We start from the raw sequence: 16,188 nt of genomic DNA on the forward strand, positions 1-16,188 counted from the left end.
CGAAACGGCACAGCTTATCAAAGCCTACATTAAGAGAAATTTCCGTGCCATTGAATTCGTCTGCGAATTAGAGATATTGAAATGAAACTACTATATTTGGATATCATCTCTACCTTTGTTTTGGATTGACAGAACTGGTTACTAGGCAGTCATCAACCTAGCCTAAGCGCTTCATTTTTTAAACAAAACATGCATGACCTTTGAATTTCAAAAATGAATAAACTACTTACCTACCTAGGTACCTACCTAATATAACCTATTGATACAATACTAACTACAATCCTCTTCTAAGTGTTCTGGGGTCGCCTAACCCTATGATTCTATTCAAATGTAATGAATGATACATTGCAATATTGTTCGTTAGCCTTTCTCAATAACTCATTTCTTCAGCTCTGTAACTCCTGCGTTCGATAGGCCCCAATGCCCCACGGATTAGTGTTCTTCCTTGTTCGCTGTTGTTGTTGTCGTCGTCGTTGTTGTCGCTACCCTGTTCAGTATCATTTGGCCTCGGTCGCCTGGGCGGAGCAAATATCCCTTGTATTTCCTGATAGAAAAGCTGGCCGGATACCGCAATGGTCAAGACTATAGCAACAAGTAGAAAAGCCCACCAGTACTTCCACACACTTACGCCACCTCTGATTTTCTGCTTTTCGAAGTCGAGCGCGTTACTCCCAGAGATTGTCTGTGGACACGGATTATAGTTAGGGTCATGATTCGAGATGGGCATCCTTGGGATGTATGTATGAGACGGCTGGAGACTTACAGATACCACGGTAATGGGAAGGAAAACCACCGTAACTATAGCTATATTCCTAAGTGAGATGCTGTCCTTTCGAGTATTCTCAGCGATATCGAGATTGAGTCTGGTATCATTCTGAGCAGTAAAGCTATTAAGCTATACTTAATTAGTTTATAGCTGTTTCAATCGACTCTCATTTGTGTTGATTCGTGAAGGCTTACAATTTCCACATATAACGCTGCCCGTTTTTCCACCCCCTGTCGTCTACTTTGGCGTAACCTGGCTACAGTTTGTAGATCATTATTCTTTTCCTGGATTACCTTCGACTCGGTCTGTGAGAACTGGGGCATATACTGCATATCCTGATACGCTGCCATTGTATCCCGTGTAAAGCGAAGTGCCGACAGCTCGAAATCCAAGGCGTAGTCCAGGTTTACTAGTCCACGCCTTACCATATTAAAGGCGTGAACCGAGCTGAAAGCAGAGTGTCTAGGATCGGTGTAGACCTTATGGCGCGCATAGCAGAAAATATCCATCTTCTTTTCACAGCTCTGGAAGCTGCGATGACGGTTGACCCAGTACGCTTCATTGAACCTGTCTAATTCCCCACAGAATATGTTCAGCACATGGAGAGGACAAGTTCTTATCAGCAAATAGTTGCTCTGTAGGGCCCCAGCAATGTTATTATTGGCTTCTTTGAGGTTGCTTGTAATGATAATACACAACGCCGAATTCGTCTGCGCTGATATTCCAAGAAGCAGTGAAAGGGGTCCCATTGTAGGAGACTCAGCCTCTAGAGATGGGGTCTGCATGGATATATCTTAAAAGAATATTAGCTACCTATATCAAGATATTATATCGGGTTCTCTTACACAACGAGGTGGGAGGCTTTTTTGGGACATGAGGGGAGTTATCGACTGTAAGAGAATGCCAACCATCTCTATGAAATAGAGTTCCTACAGAGGATATCGATATGCTGGCCCTCTCAAGTAACCATAGGAAGTGTGATCGTTGAACATTTAGATGTGTGCGCCCATTGAAATTGATTTCTTTGGCTTCTAGTAACCTATAGTCTATTAATTAGTGTCAAACCAGCATTGTTCGGTTGATACCTGCGTACACCATATCAAACCGAAAATCGTGTTCTCTCCTAGATTCGAGCCGGTCCTATAAAGTATTAGTGAATTATATCATAAAAAATGGACATTGTGATCGTACGTTTCTCCTTATGTCATTGACTAGGTCGTTGTCGACCCGCTGCCACCCATTCTTGCCATACCAAGAAGCTTTGGTGGACTGCTCGAAGCCAATGGTCGTTAAGTACTGCTCGTTTGATTGATCTTGACTCATTGTGGTTAAATATTGATCGGATGGATCCTCAAAGCTAGATGACTGCGGGGGGTGATGTCTTAGCAACTGGGTCTTGTTTCTGAGGCCCGCATTTCTACCAAATGGATATTATATACTAGACGGTAGATAGCAGGTGACTGGGATATTCGTTCCCGGATAAGGCTGAGGGATTGGGGCATAGTTAGAACCCTGGACTTTGATAATATTCGCATGCTGATCGATTCTCGGTATGTGTCGTTTCAGCGGTAGGCATGGGATAACGTATTTCATGTAAATCATGCCTAGTTTAAGATCATATGTTGGTTCTTGTGGATTAGATCGCGAAAGAGACATGGGGGGTTTTGGTAGCGAGCTTAAACTTTTTGAAGCCATTGGCTAAGGTGGTGGATACAATTTTTGACCCATATCTGGTTGTCAATGGGACACTACGATCGCCAATTCGTAGTTCTGCCACTTTAAATGGATAGCTAGTTCTTGGCGCAAGGCTGATGCACCTCGTATTACTACAGAAGTACGTATTGAAGCATTGCCTCCCCAATCAATTTTTTATGCGTTCGCGTTGCTTTGTGACGTCGATATATGGGAGGAATATGATAATAGCATAACTTCAGTACTCTTAAAGCTGTTTCTCGGGGTCACGGAGGTAATTACTGGAACTAGAACCGCTTGGTAGAAGTGTATACGCTTTTGGAATATGTCTAGTAGGTGGCAACTGGTGAACAACTACATAAGAAATGGTCGAGTTTGCGGCAGTGGCTGGAGTAGAATAGGAGGGTTGACTTCCCCGTCACCGAAACCTTAAATGGATCTCACATGTTACCTAATATAAGGGGCGGAGGGGGGCTGTAAGATCACGATGTTGGTAGTTAGGGGTAGTTAGGGGTCGACGAAGCCATTAATACGTAACTTGGTTATGTAAATATGTAGGAATATACATATGCGGTAGCCAAGAGTAAGATATGAGTTGTCAAATATGGATTAGCGGGGGGTGACATTGCAGAGTTACATTGTATCGTTTTATCTAACCATACATATTCCTCGTCGCAAGAAGAGGCGTGGATTGTGTAGCCTACAGCTTCAAGGCGGCCGGCAATTACGGGTGAGCTGAAGCAAGGCGGTCCTATGGAAAACTTTCAGAACAGCCACGTCGAATGGCACAAACAACACATCTTACATTATATGTTGTGTTACGCAGCCTATACTCGGTAGGGCTGACAATAGGGGAGCTTCACCAAAGAGATTTCTTTGCTAACCCTTTTAGATCTAAACCAGGTAAGATATACAGTAGTTGTTTTGTTGCCTAGATTACTATCTTTAAATTTAGGTTGTCTCTACCAAAATATTAAACAATCTCATTCTGTCACGAGTAGTTGTCGGTAAAAATTGCGTAGCCTTGTTGTCTCAAGAGGAAAAGAAAAATACAAGCCTTAAGTGCCTACTTAGATCGAATAGTTTATCTACTTGAATATGCGGTACGAGGCTTTAGCATCTCTCAAACTATTACCAAAATTGTATAATATCCCTATTTCTATGTTTCCCCCTATAGCTATCTAAGATCAAGATATATGTATAATCGAGTTTATTTACAGTTCGGGGTTTAACTATTCTTGCGGGGTAGCATTGTAACTCATGAGATATACGAATGAGGCTTATAATCTGTCAACGAGTCCTTGGGCAGCATTGTCAGGATTCGCCCCCCAAGTTTTAGCGGTGCACTGTCGGCAAGTTAGCATGGATCTACACATGTAGCTCCCTGGACAGTGTTCCGGCCGAAGTCAAGAAGACCCATCAGAAAAGAAGGTACTTACTTGGAGATATAAAATGCCATCTTCGATCTCGCACTCGCAATAGGAGTCATACTTGAGCGTGTCTACAATCCGGAATGCGATCTCGCCTTTCTCAACAGCCTCGTGGAAGCCCTCACGTAGTAGCTCATCCTCATGAAATTTCTGATATTTGAGCTGGTAGACGAGACCCTCGAAGTAGAGTCGCGTGAACGAACCTAAGAGACCGTCCCAGTCTGACCGAAAATCAGCCTTATTCGTCTTGCTTGCTTCCCGGAGCCTTGAGAAAGTGTCTTCGAAATTCAGGCCAAGTTTGATGTCAGGCTTTGACAATATATTCGCAATCTGTGCCCGGATATCCTCGGCCTTAGGATCGTATTCCTTGCTAATATCTGACCGTGCCGCAAAGTTTAGGACCGCCGCATCATCCGATGCAGGGGTAGGAGCCTCATTCAGAGCCTTAAGAAGGACTTCGCGATCGAGTGCGTAGTCAATGTTGGTTCCTAGTTTTCTTGGGGCGAACAAGATGCGTAGCTTTCCCTCGTGGACATCCGCGCCGCAATATAAGAAGCGGCAGGCATCATCCAAGTCAATGGTTATAACGTGAGCGTAGCAAATGGTGTTCAGCTCTTTTAAGCCATCTTCCCCCGCATTATCTTTAAATTCTTTGAGCCTATACATCGCACCGTTGATATATCTGGATTAAGAGTAAGCACAGTATTGGATGTCATGCCTCCTCTCTTTAACACTTACTCTGCGATGCAACTGCCAAGGGACTCCTTCGCATACCCCTCTTCGGCGTAGGCATATAGTTGGTTAGGGTTCACATCAACAGTCCAAGGGGTTGCTAGAGTATCTGAGAGCTTCTGCTCGAGATCTGACTTCTTATTGTCCCATTCATCGCGAACTAAGCTAGGTCAGCTTTGATGAAGGGGGTAATCAATGGTATGCTGACTCACTGTTCTTGCGTAGAGCAAGAGGAAGCTTCTCAATAGGTGGTAACTTAGGCATGGCGAATGTGATAATTGATATTTGGGAGAGAATATAGTGTGGTGAATTGCGTGATATAGTTGGGAGATAATAAAATCAACTGGGTGGTTAGGTCTTAAATAGTATTGATTATCACCATCTACTCTTCAACGTTGTCGTAGCTTATTGCTAACCTCGTTCATTTCCGACTAGGCAACGGCTCGGTTAAAGGGGTTGTAGCTTTCGCGTCACACACTTACATATCTCGGCAATGCAAAGCTCGTCGAGTATAGATTGAGCCAGCTCTAAGGTATCAGAGCAAACAGCTTGCCTCTAATACGGAAATGACACCGAGCGGTCCACATCTTTAGTTGTTTAGCCAAGTACACTATTGACTCTTACGGCTTGTCGTTATTCAGCCGCAATTACTTACGGGCCAAGCCTGTTAATAGTGGATATAACTATGTCAAAGACCAAGAGAAGTTTCGCATTAGCTGCCTGCATTTCTGATCAAGAATAAAACAAGAAATGCCACGATATTCGAAACTTCAAATCTTCATGATATGTGGGCGGATAGACAATTCCTTAGGAGTGTAGCAGACGCGCATTGTGTTGGAGACAAACACGTTGGAGTTGTAAGAACCTGGTGAAGATGAATTGACGTTCAGTTCGGCTTAACAACATCATCAAAGGTGGGGGTATCTCGATGGAAGTGAGATGGGCTGTGCACGTACCCAGATATGTCCTGCACATCTACACCATGTTAGGAAAACGATTGCAGATATGATTGGCTAATAGTTCCGGAGACAAGCAAAAAACAGGGATTATCTCTATAACTAAAAACTGCCACCTACGAAACGCCTTGTAGTAAGCCTAAGCTGTCTTACGTAGGCTTCAAACGGACGGCAGGAAGTGGTAAGATGGCGTTGACTAACCCCTATATAGGTGGGGGCGCTATCAATTCTTGTTCCCCGGAACCCGTGCCTGAAGACATGAAAGTCCCTGTTGATTCATTCTTATAAGGGTTCTAGGATAGGAGATCGATGTGGATTTATTCGTTACCTTTTTATAGAGTCACCATGGCATCATCAAAGCTATAAGTTGATTAATACCCCCCACCTGCGAAACAAACTTTCAAGTTATTAAACCGTTCGTAGACCCCTGAAAGTTTGGGTTGGCATTCGAGACTACTGGAACAATGTCGATGCACCCCTCCAAGTGACACGGTCTGCCTTAAAGGAGACTCTTGGAATCGACGTAACACTTGAGATTAACTGGGATGCTATCTTTTCTCATTTAAGTGCCGACTATTCGGACAAGTCTACATTTGTTCCTTCGATCGCGGCTGGTGTCCAAGCATTTCTTGACGGGCTGCGGGAGCTACTAGATGTCGATTTGAAGCCAGAATGGACTGATACCCTTCTTGAGAATGCAAATGGCTGCTTGAGACTTTTCATAGGCGTGAGAGAAACTTTTAAATGTTGACTAAAAATATTAATAGTGCTAAGAACTTGAGATTAGGTCTCTAAAAAGGAGGAGCCAACGGTTCTTTGGTCTGCAAAAAGTGTAGGCTTCCAAGTCAATCTCCCTAAGGGCTCAATGCCGCCAGCGATTCAGATGCAGTCCTCATTCAAAACTCAGCTCGTTAATTGCTTTGATGACCCACAGCCTTCCTTAGATGACTGGGCGGACATTTCCATAGAAGCCACAAAGGAACACCCAGCCATAGCAGATGAGCATCAATCTTTTGACATACTACCAAGTATCAGCGTTCTACCATGTCCGGACGACCTACTTCTCAAGCCACCGTATCATCTAACTGTCTATGGCGGAGGTAAGACTACAGTCGAAGTCCAGTGTAGTCATAGCCCGACATTAGAGCTTCTTGCAGAATATCTAAAGAAATGGTGCAAGGTCAATCACCAGGATACACGACATGTAAGTGTTTCCTCCCAAAAGAGTGACAACGTATACGCAATGTTTAACGGACAACAAATTTGTACAGCCTCCCGCAGTCGAGGTCGAGTTACACCAATCGTCCTTTGGGTTCGGTCTAATGTATGACCGTCTAACAATGTCTGTCCAGAACCGCAACCTACAGTTCTTGGTATCGCCTATGATTGTACTGCCGTTTGTTGAAAGTGTGCTAGGTTACAAAAGTGTCTCAGTTGACGGGTCTTCTTGGATATTTCGGAGGGATATCGAATTAAAGAAACCTAAGCGGTAAATATTGCTTAGAGTAATATTAAAGGTTTCTATAAGTCAATGACAAAATCTGAGTGGCTGAAGTAGTTCTATAGTAAGCATTCTAGATCAGGTGCGCATCCGGCAGTTTAACTGAGCGTCTAAACAAAAGTATAGGTATCTCTGTATACGGATCTTGACAGCCTAGTGAGGCTGAAGTCGGGGCTGTGAGAATTGTGAGGGATTTGATGCCATATAAATCACGCCATCATCGTGAGACTTGTTAGTGCCGGCTTTCGCCTCCTCGTATGTACACATGGAGGGTGCTCCGTTTTAATTACATAAAGAAACGAGTGAAACTGGGGATAGCGTACCAGATTTTAAGGGTCTATATAAGATTATCTTGAACCATACAATATTCCTGAAAACGTATGTCTTCTATAAAAGTTAAAAACGTTTAAATAGGGGGAAGCACACCTATACGGAAGTATTTCGGATTAGCCCTTAATTGATAGCCGATTTCTTAATTATCTGTATGCGAGAAGGCAAAAGCCGGTAGTAATATCAGTTCATTTAGTGTGTATAATGTCGGAGTATTTATAACAAAACACCTACGTAACGTTGCTTACAGTGAGCAAATATATTTATGGTACCTAGCTCATAGCTGCACAACTTATCTAAGCTACGAAGAGTCGACCATGGGTTGATCCTAGACATAAGAGGGCTGCGAGCAGTCTTCGAGCTGCAAGAGACGCAGTTACGAAGTTATCATCTTCTACAGATAATCAAAATACGGGGTTCTGTTTGGTGGCGGAGCTTACGTAAGATTCTTTGAATAGAATGATCGTCGAAAGTTTTATTGTTAGGGGTTAAGCAAGATCTTGTCGCCAAAGTCAGCTTGATTATTAGTCAGAAGTATGTCCTAGTTTAGATATACATAGCAGAATTTATAATCTTGAATCTTTATATTGGCGTAGACTTTCTCCTTGTAGCTGGTTGAATGCTTTGTCGCTAGTTATTCTCTATATTGTATATCTCTATATTGTATAGTAGCAGCACATTAATATCGAAAACCCCTCATTTAGTCACGTAGGTACATACCTACCTCTTATGAGTCTCGTTGCAACCTAACCTATGTAATATTAAGCTGTGCCTTATAAGCGCCGGATTTTATAACTACCCTAGTCCGGTTTAGGTTTTATTCAAGCGGTGTCGTGCAGGCGACGAGGGCTGCTGAACCTATATAGTATGGTTATACCCAAAGCGCGTCGCTAGTCAAAATTAGCTACTTAGCGCTCATGCCAACCAGGTAGAGTATACTGCGGCTAAGTAGGGACGGCGTAGTATAATCAGTCGAGGAGAATCTCTTATATTTCCCTCAAATGACATACTCTAGACCCCTACTTAGATACGACTCCCTTAACCAATATTACTCCCGTATATTTCGGTAATCATGCTATCCAAAACCGAGATACGGATCCTAGACCTACTACCTTCTTCAGGCTTGAATAATAGCGACGCCCCGATACAATGCCAAACTCGAGTTGTTCCTTTTCCTACGGATATTGAATTTGAGACACTATCATATGTATGGGGAACCGTACAGGATGTCACGAATATTAGTGTCGATGGGAATGATGTCCCGATTACAACAAACCTTGCGGCCGTTTTGAGACGCGTTCGTCTTTCAGACAAGATTCGGACTGTTTGGGTGGATCAGCTGTGTATCAATCAACAGGATGAGGAAGAGAAAGCTAAGCAAGTTTCTCTCATGGGCCGCATATACTCTACGACAAGTCAATGCCTGATTTGGTTGGGCGAGATTGGGCAAGATATTTCACTCTCTGATGCTCAAATTGCGCTAGACTTCCTTCACTATTTGAGCGAGGGCAGGCGAAAGCAAGAGGGAACTTCGGAACTGAGCGCTTCTGTCGACTTTGACTCAGTGGAAGCTCTACGTGAGCCGATGCGAGCGTTGTATACGATCGGCTTGAAAAATAACCCGTGGTGGGCTCGAATGTGGACGTTGCAAGAAGCAATCCTTCCTCCTAAAGCCTGCGTCTTGTGGGGTGAATTATCCATACAATGGGAAGTGCTCGTTTCCGCAGCTGCAAGATGGGTATCTCTTCCTTATGACCCTGTTATGTACGCCTATAATGACGCTCTCTACAATATCCTCTCACAAGTAAGGGGCTTTGTTTTCGCCAAGGAAAATCGTCAAGGGCCTTTAGACACAGCGTTTCGCTGGAGTTTTCGCAATGCATCAAACCCCCTTGACAAAGTCTATGGATTTATCGGGCTTTTCCCACCTGGAACTCTCCCCCGGGTTCGATCATGTGATTATGGACTATCTCGAGCTACCCTCTATGCTATGTTCACCGCGGACCTGATTGAATGTCAGAAAAGCTTACATCCCATCGCCTTACGATGTTTACGCAACCTTCCAGAGAGTACGCCAGATATACCGCGCTGGGCTTTAGACATGGGCGTCAGTCATATTCAGTTCTCAATGACTGTAGATGGGAATGACTGTGCCTGGTACTTAATGAGTACATACGACTGCTATAATGCCTGCGGCGAAACTACGATTGATTGGTCCCGATTCCGATACGACCAGATATCGAATACCTTAGAGTTGACAGGCTATATGGTTGATTCTATAGTCGTGGCTGGGCCAGGGCCAAGGTCACGCATCGATGAGCCTGACACTTCCAATGTTTCACGTGCCGGTGTGGTTCGGTTGATTCAAGACTGGTATGGAATTGCTGAAGAATTCTATAAAAGCCAACCACGTCACGAGTCAACCTACGACACAAATTCATTCCCAGACTCTTTCTGGAAAGGATTAGTAGGTAACATCAAAGTCGATCCAGAATTATTCCCCGAGGGCGAAGCGACGTCAGAAGATATAGCGTTAGCAAAGAAGTTCGTTCAAACCGGTATCAAAAACGAGATATACGAGAGCATATTTGGAAACATTGCTCATAGGCAAATGATTATCACTAAGACGGGCTTACTGGGCTTTGGCCCTAACCATGCAGAAGTCGGAGACCAGGTTTGGATCCTGTCTGGTGGGAAAATGCCGTTTGTATTGAGGCCAAGTGAAGGACAGTCATTGTCAACCAATGAACTTCTTTTCATTGGATCCTCTTATATAGACGGAATAATGGAAGGTGAGGCAATAGAACTTGATAAGCCTGCTACTGATATTGTCTTGAGGTAAGAATTGGGATGCCGGCTGGCCTGTACTCCCGCATTGTCTATTGAGGAAATCAAATGGGAAAGGTGAGGTAGTCATGGTCCTGCTCGAGGTATATGGAGAATTCGCTTACAGGTAACATAAGATTTAAATCTTTCTATAGGGGCAGTTTTAACATTTGATATAAGTTATTGGAACGAGCAAATGGCAGCCCCAAAATATATTAATATGGCCAGTAATGAAATATTAAGTCTATATACAATAGGCTGACACAGATGTACAAAACAGCTTCATAACTTCGTACATAGAGTTTGTCAGACCTTTCCATCAAGTCTCATTTCAGGGTGATGTCTTCTATAGTTTAGGTAGATAAACATAGGAAACTTCCCATCTCTCTAATTGTCCTATCTTGCGGTCATTCTATTTATACCGACCAACTGAGAACGCTTTTTATCCTCTTCAGCTTCTGTCGAGACACTGTCGATGTCGCTACGATTACGAGAGCGTGTAATTGGAAGTGTCGCCATGTTTACAAAAGGGCGGAAGAATCTGTTATAGACGATGAACGTATCATGATCCCCCGCAAAAGCATTCACCGGAGTCGCCATATAGATGCTCCTTCGTCTAATTGCAACAGCATCTTCAGTAATCGGTCGGACGTTGGTGTATTTGTAGATGGCACTAAGAATTGGTATTGAAAGGCCGTGTACTACGATCGAGAAGAGGACGAGGAAGTATACCACTGGAGAATAGATTAGCTAACGAGTACGGGGGTATCAAATAAACACAACTAACCTGGACATATAGCGTCAAGGAGTTCCCGCTCCCTCGCACTAGCTACTTTTTCCTTCGGGAACAGCAATCGTGTATGCTGGAGATAGTATACCGCCCCAACACCTATCGGGCCAAAATATCCCATGAATAACGCTTCCTTCCAGCTTTTTACAACTGCCGGCATCGTCTTATAAGTAAGAAGTAAAGCAGGGATTCGTCGAAATAGGAGAACGAGGAGGCCTAAACCAAAGAGACGAGGATAAGTAATGCCAGTAGTAGTGGGTTGATGGAATTCCTGCCAAGGCATAGTAATACCGATATACATGAAGCCGCCAAAGTTGAGCATAACGTCAATGCACGAATTCACTTCGTCGTGGCGGCGTTCCGTCTCCGCAAGGAACTGGCCATCCCAGTTTAATGCGCAACCTGCGACAAAGCAAGCAAGAAGATCACTTGTACCGATAGCGCCGCAAGTTCCAACAATAAACAGCTGTTATATTTCATCAGCATCGCTTAAATATAAAATAGGGGGCTGTCAGAGGCACTTACACCCAATGCTGTCGGGAAAAGTAGATAGCTCTCCGAGTCGATCCATCTTCGGGATAGTGAAAATCTAACTCCCATCCGAGCACAGTACCCCGTAACAGCCCCGTATACGACGGCTAGTAATACGATGTAGATAAGAGTTTCGATCACCCAGTTCCCCAAGGCAATGCCGACATCACGCGTATCCTCGCCAACACCTCGACCGCGCTCTACAAGCTTTTCCTCCCTGTTCTCCGTGAGGCGTAGGAGGTTAACAGCAAGCATGAGGAAAGGCGAAGCGAAACCATCGTTAGCACCGGCTTCAGCTGAAATGATCTCTCGGAGAGGCCGAGCCACATACTTGTCAGCGAACGGGCCCTTGGCGACGGCTTGTGAGAGGATCGGATCTGTAGATGTAACACATGCTCCCATAACAAGAGCTGCGAGTAACGAAATCTTAGGGATCGTTGCGAGTACGCAAACGGAGGTTGCCAACCACATCAATGCCATGATGGGAACAAGGCAGACGATCAACGCTTTATGGTGTAGTTGAAGATATCTGGCGGGTAACTGGTATCCCGCAATGACCCTACAATAGTCGGAATTGAAACCCGGTTAGACAGGTGAGTTCATTCGAGAGGGTCAAATACCTTTCTAAAGAAAAGTACTTATACCAGACTCACAGTTGAATACCAATCATAACCCTCATTACACCAAGAGTTATCGCATCTTGCTGGTCTGGTGTAGCTGACCCCCATCGTTTCGCGTCCAGGAACCTTGCCGCGATAGGACCCAAGATCGTCCCGATGAGAACCGCTGGCACTGGTGGATAGTTAGCAATAGGTAAACATATAGATAGTATATTATAAGAAGCGCACTAACATGCCTCCCCAAGATACCAAACACCCTTTAACTTAACAGCTACCAGGCCATATATTACAGTGAAAGCACCTAAAATAAGTCAGAATCATTATTCTATCTACTAAGATTTTTATGAACTTACCAAGCACAGAAACGACGATGTTCAGCTCGCTCACATCTAGGGACGGCATCGCGATATCTGGCGTTGTTGTCGGTGTCGGTTAATCGTATGTGTGTAAAGAAGGACCCAGAGGTTTGGTTCTAACTTGAATCCTTGATATGGAACAGCCAGGGGGATGTGCCAAGGAAATACAACAAAGTAGACAATCACAAGCTAGAATGAAATAACGATGTACGTGTAGATCTACGCCCGCTGGTAAGGATAATGTGCGTGTAAGTCAGTGAAATCTCCGGCTTGGCAATGGTGTACCGATCCATTCCAAATTGAGGAATGAATCTTCTCTTAATGGTACTTCTTCAGCCACCATGCCTCGCTAAGAAGCACCTAAGGCCCTCTGCAAAGACCCGGTGTGCTCCCCCTTTTTTAGCCCCAGACATGTCTTAGCTGCCCTTGAAAACAAGCATCAACAAGTCTGATCGACTCAATATTTTGTCGAACGACTCGCAAGGAAAGCATGTGTCGCTAATTAGTACAGTCATTGGAGGGATTTATGTGTATCGAGTAACTACATCATGCGGAGCGAGTAGCTGACGAAGCAAGTACAACGACAAGTAGTGGTTGTACAAGAGCCATGGCATTTTCAGGGCAAAGATGCGATAGTTAAAAGTCTGCTATTCGTAAGGGCCTGTACGAGACAAAATGCCGAGAGTATCACACGTGCGTGACGGGTGAACAAAGGGGGATACAAGATCATTGTACACTTTTCAAATAGGGTCAGTTCTTGGTAGTACGTGGGGATTTGACTGTGATAGCTTACCTAGAATAGATCCAGTCAACTGGTGAACCATAAATTCATCAGTATGAAGTAATATAAGTATCGAAATGTCGATCTATTGGAGAAAAGGTTCGTGGTGACTCGTTGAGAGACTACTTCTCATTCTGTTAAAGTGACTAACTGCCTCTTAACCCAAGAGATCAAGCCATCTAGCATGGTACCTATTGCCTGTACCCATTGCCTCGAATGAATCGTCCTTCTGAACTTGATGGCTGCCGCCTCTTGTTAAAAGTAAAAGAATCAGATGCAAAACTTGGACGTCTTAGGCTAAGAGGTCATAAGGGGAAATTTTTCATTGTAAACACTCAGAATCAAGGTAGGCATACGGTTGATCAAGCCTGGGAATGATATTTTAGTGGCTTATGAGCTTAATGTCCTCCGTATGGCAGCATAAGTGATACGAAGAGGCTTCATATTCTAGACCATTGGGGGTCGACTGTCGCATCGTCATAGTGACCTATTATTGTATTACATATGACATTCAATTATCTAATAACAACCAAACTGTACCTAGGCCGAGTAGAACAGCTGTTGTTCAAACTTACCCAGGTAACCGACGGGCTTCGGATTTAAACATTGAAATTGTGAACGTTTTAGATAGGTCTTTCATGACATCGTTAATATAGCAAACAATAAAGTAGTATAATACGAACTATATCTCTTGCTATGTTAGCTACCAGCACTATCCAGCGTTAGCAATACCAAAAATAGATATGGTTCCTTGCCTTGCAGAATGCACCCTGTACCAGAGATCATAACCCTTGTTACCTGGGCCGCATTGATGCAGAGTCTCCTGATCATACATATACAGCTCTGCTACCAACAGCAGCCCAAGTCTCCACTCAAACAAGGGACTTCAGGCAGCTAAGTAATGGCCATTGGTTAACACGGAATAGTTACAGAATCCTACCTTGAGATTTCCGCTTGTTGTGAAAAATAGTATCCACATCTAGGTAGGGTATCGTAGGTATATATAATGCCAATTTTAATCACACCGACCATAGTGATCCCCTTCCCCTTCCCCCTCGCTCGGCTGCTCAGAACCATAGGTCTCGAGATTCTCTACAATCACCAAACATGCGGTTGAAGGACCAATATATGACCATTTCAGCTCTATCTAACGAGCTCTTATTATGCATCTTTGGCAATTTACTGCCTGCAGCATTGGTTCAATGTACACTTTGCTGCAAACGATGGTCACGCCTGGCTTCCTCTATATTATACAAGCACATCGCGTTGACCCCAAAGATCTTCTCTAAATGGACCAAACCCCCTTCCGACTTGAATGATGCGGTTATCAGTACATTTACTCTCCATATAAACCTAGTAGGCGGGCCAGACGATGAAAGGCTTGCATTTCTCCAACTACATGACGACCTTCTGAAGCTTCCCTCGCGACTCGCGAAAATGGCCAATTTGAAATCTTTTTCGCTCACTACGTCGTATGGTGCGTTCGCCAACTTATGTGCACCGAGGAGACTGGTTGCTCCCATTATTGATCACCTGCCTCCTACTTGCATATGCCTGGAAATTGACATTATGAGTACGAGCTACGAGAATTTTCCCGACGATAGTCAGGTACATCTATGTCCTTCTATTCGTCGAGTGCTACCTCAATTACAATTCCTACGACTAAACTTCCCAGAACTGTGCCCTGAAGCCTTTGGATATGGCTTTACGACACAGCCGTCAACAGACAAGGAAAGCTTTCGGCCTATCCAAATATTAAGGCTGGAGCAGTGTTTGATCAAAGTAGCGTCTACCAATCCCGTTATTTCTAGAGTTTCCCGCTCTATAGTATGCGATTGTTCCGATGTTCACGCCATGAGCATTTTAACGGATTACTTGACCATATTAAAGTCATCGGGAAACGCGCCTAGGCTCCAGAAGTTATGGGTTATTGATGCCCTACCTTTGAACGGTTGGCACAAAGCATGGGGGGCATGGGTACGTCGTGATATCTTGGAGGGGAATAGCGAAAGCCTGCCTTCCAAAAACTTGATTAGTAGACAAGGCAGAAAATTCCATAGGGAAGCATTTTTAATTCGCATGCCTAGGGAGGAAGGTGGTCAAGATCTTATATCAACAAGAGAGGGCGTGCAACTTCTTACGGAAAGGTACGCCTGGGTCCAAGCCAGCAATGGAACTCGGATACCTGGTCCATACGCCTCCAAAAGAATCTATTTCAAACCTGTTACACCCGTGATGCGAACGAAAGTGGAATGGCTTGCATTGACAGATGTCTCGTGCAACATGTGGTTGTATGAGGAGACTGCTGGTGTCCGGATGCTAGATGTAGCAGAGGGAGGATTGACCGAAGATTGTGTTCCAAAATTTCAGCCTCCCGAAGGCTGGACTATACACGACGATGGCCGGATTTTTGGACCTTGAAAGATTAATGTCTTATTCGAGAATCTTGTTGAACCTCTAAATAGGGGGTTGCACTAGCTTTTAAATAACCAGGTAAATAATAGGGAAATAAGGGACCGCGTCTCCTTTACAAGTCAAGTAGACGCGTAGGCATCAATAGCTAACTTGAGATTACAACAACAGAAAAAAAGCCTTTGTGTGGCGTGATCAATTCCGGAGGAGCCCCACACCGAACAGAAACCCACCCGGACCGGGCATACCGGCTTAGACCCACTAAATTCCCGGATCTTAGTAGCATAATCTTACAATCTGAATTATTGCCCTGGTAGCTTCTGGTTCCATGAATTCTTTTACCCACCCATTGAATATCAATAGAATGACTGATGATGTGGATTTGAAAAATAGTAAAAAGTGTGAAGGGTAAATAAAAGAAAAATGTTAGAGGGGGGGTTTCTAGAAATATCTATTTACCTGGAT

General features: G+C 44.1%; 6 protein-coding genes across 6 annotated transcripts; 3 read left to right on the plus strand and 3 right to left on the minus strand.

Moving 5' to 3' along the window:
* Window positions 1-370: 370 nt before the first annotated feature.
* Window positions 371-2,089, minus strand: F4813DRAFT_391065 (uncharacterized protein; the record flags this gene model as incomplete). The annotated part of the gene is made up of 6 exons (XM_049247108.1): window positions 371-682; window positions 764-895; window positions 961-1,559; window positions 1,612-1,805; window positions 1,860-1,906; window positions 1,958-2,089. 6 exons carry the CDS (start codon window positions 2,087-2,089, stop codon window positions 371-373), a joined length of 1,416 nt encoding a protein of 471 aa, XP_049098047.1.
* A 1,154-nt stretch (window positions 2,090-3,243) lies between these two features.
* F4813DRAFT_365262 (uncharacterized protein) lies at window positions 3,244-5,508 on the minus strand. The gene is made up of 6 exons (XM_049243908.1): window positions 5,276-5,508; window positions 5,037-5,207; window positions 4,833-4,977; window positions 4,627-4,780; window positions 3,898-4,570; window positions 3,244-3,804 (listed from the first exon to the last, which is right to left on the minus strand). Exons 3-6 carry the CDS (start codon window positions 4,882-4,884, stop codon window positions 3,739-3,741), a joined length of 945 nt encoding a protein of 314 aa, XP_049098048.1. The 5' UTR covers window positions 4,885-4,977; window positions 5,037-5,207; window positions 5,276-5,508; the 3' UTR covers window positions 3,244-3,738.
* A 254-nt stretch (window positions 5,509-5,762) lies between these two features.
* Window positions 5,763-7,069, plus strand: F4813DRAFT_391067 (uncharacterized protein; the record flags this gene model as incomplete). The annotated part of the gene is made up of 4 exons (XM_049247109.1): window positions 5,763-5,767; window positions 6,000-6,303; window positions 6,364-6,780; window positions 6,848-7,069. The coding sequence occupies 4 exons, from the start codon at window positions 5,763-5,765 to the stop codon at window positions 7,067-7,069; spliced, it is 948 nt and encodes a 315-aa protein (XP_049098049.1).
* A 974-nt stretch (window positions 7,070-8,043) lies between these two features.
* Window positions 8,044-10,439, plus strand: F4813DRAFT_144807 (heterokaryon incompatibility protein-domain-containing protein). The gene has a single exon (XM_049238873.1). The coding sequence runs from the start codon at window positions 8,480-8,482 to the stop codon at window positions 10,247-10,249; it is 1,770 nt and encodes a 589-aa protein (XP_049098050.1). The 5' UTR covers window positions 8,044-8,479; the 3' UTR covers window positions 10,250-10,439.
* On the minus strand, window positions 10,440-12,632 carry F4813DRAFT_144810 (Cation/H+ exchanger). Its single transcript, XM_049238874.1, has 6 exons — window positions 12,528-12,632; window positions 12,407-12,475; window positions 12,208-12,346; window positions 11,549-12,113; window positions 11,021-11,489; window positions 10,440-10,967 (listed from the first exon to the last, which is right to left on the minus strand). Exons 1-6 carry the CDS (start codon window positions 12,574-12,576, stop codon window positions 10,630-10,632), a joined length of 1,629 nt encoding a protein of 542 aa, XP_049098051.1. The 5' UTR covers window positions 12,577-12,632; the 3' UTR covers window positions 10,440-10,629.
* A 1,748-nt stretch (window positions 12,633-14,380) lies between these two features.
* On the plus strand, window positions 14,381-15,776 carry F4813DRAFT_397761 (uncharacterized protein). Its single transcript, XM_049247972.1, has one exon. The coding sequence runs from the start codon at window positions 14,419-14,421 to the stop codon at window positions 15,730-15,732; it is 1,314 nt and encodes a 437-aa protein (XP_049098052.1). The 5' UTR covers window positions 14,381-14,418; the 3' UTR covers window positions 15,733-15,776.
* The last annotated feature ends 412 nt before the right edge of the window (window positions 15,777-16,188 follow it).

The sequence above is a fragment of the Daldinia decipiens genome (assembly GCF_022478715.1).
Source record: "Daldinia decipiens strain CBS 113046 unplaced genomic scaffold F4813scaffold_25, whole genome shotgun sequence".
Taxonomy (NCBI): domain Eukaryota; kingdom Fungi; phylum Ascomycota; class Sordariomycetes; order Xylariales; family Hypoxylaceae; genus Daldinia; species Daldinia decipiens.

What these genes read in the sequence shown, in the direction of transcription:
- F4813DRAFT_365262 (XM_049243908.1), bottom strand. Translation starts at nt 4,884, where the DNA reads ATGCCTAAGTTACCACCTATTGAGAAGCTTCCTCTTGCTCTACGCAAG. An exon ending in TCTTGCTCTACGCAAGAACA is followed by an intron (nt 4,781 to 4,832) that starts GTGAGTCAGCAT and finishes GACCTAGCTTAG; the next exon opens with TTCGCGATGAATGGGACAAT. An exon ending in CTTGGCAGTTGCATCGCAGA is followed by an intron (nt 4,571 to 4,626) that starts GTAAGTGTTAAA and finishes CTCTTAATCCAG; the next exon opens with ATATATCAACGGTGCGATGT.
- F4813DRAFT_144807 (XM_049238873.1), top strand. Translation starts at nt 8,480, where the DNA reads ATGCTATCCAAAACCGAGATACGGATCCTAGACCTACTACCTTCTTCA.
- F4813DRAFT_144810 (XM_049238874.1), bottom strand. Translation starts at nt 12,576, where the DNA reads ATGCCGTCCCTAGATGTGAGCGAGCTGAACATCGTCGTTTCTGTGCTT. An exon ending in TTTTCCCGACAGCATTGGGT is followed by an intron (nt 11,490 to 11,548) that starts GTAAGTGCCTCT and finishes GAAATATAACAG; the next exon opens with CTGTTTATTGTTGGAACTTG. An exon ending in CCTTGACGCTATATGTCCAG is followed by an intron (nt 10,968 to 11,020) that starts GTTAGTTGTGTT and finishes TCTATTCTCCAG; the next exon opens with TGGTATACTTCCTCGTCCTC.
- F4813DRAFT_397761 (XM_049247972.1), top strand. Translation starts at nt 14,419, where the DNA reads ATGCGGTTGAAGGACCAATATATGACCATTTCAGCTCTATCTAACGAG.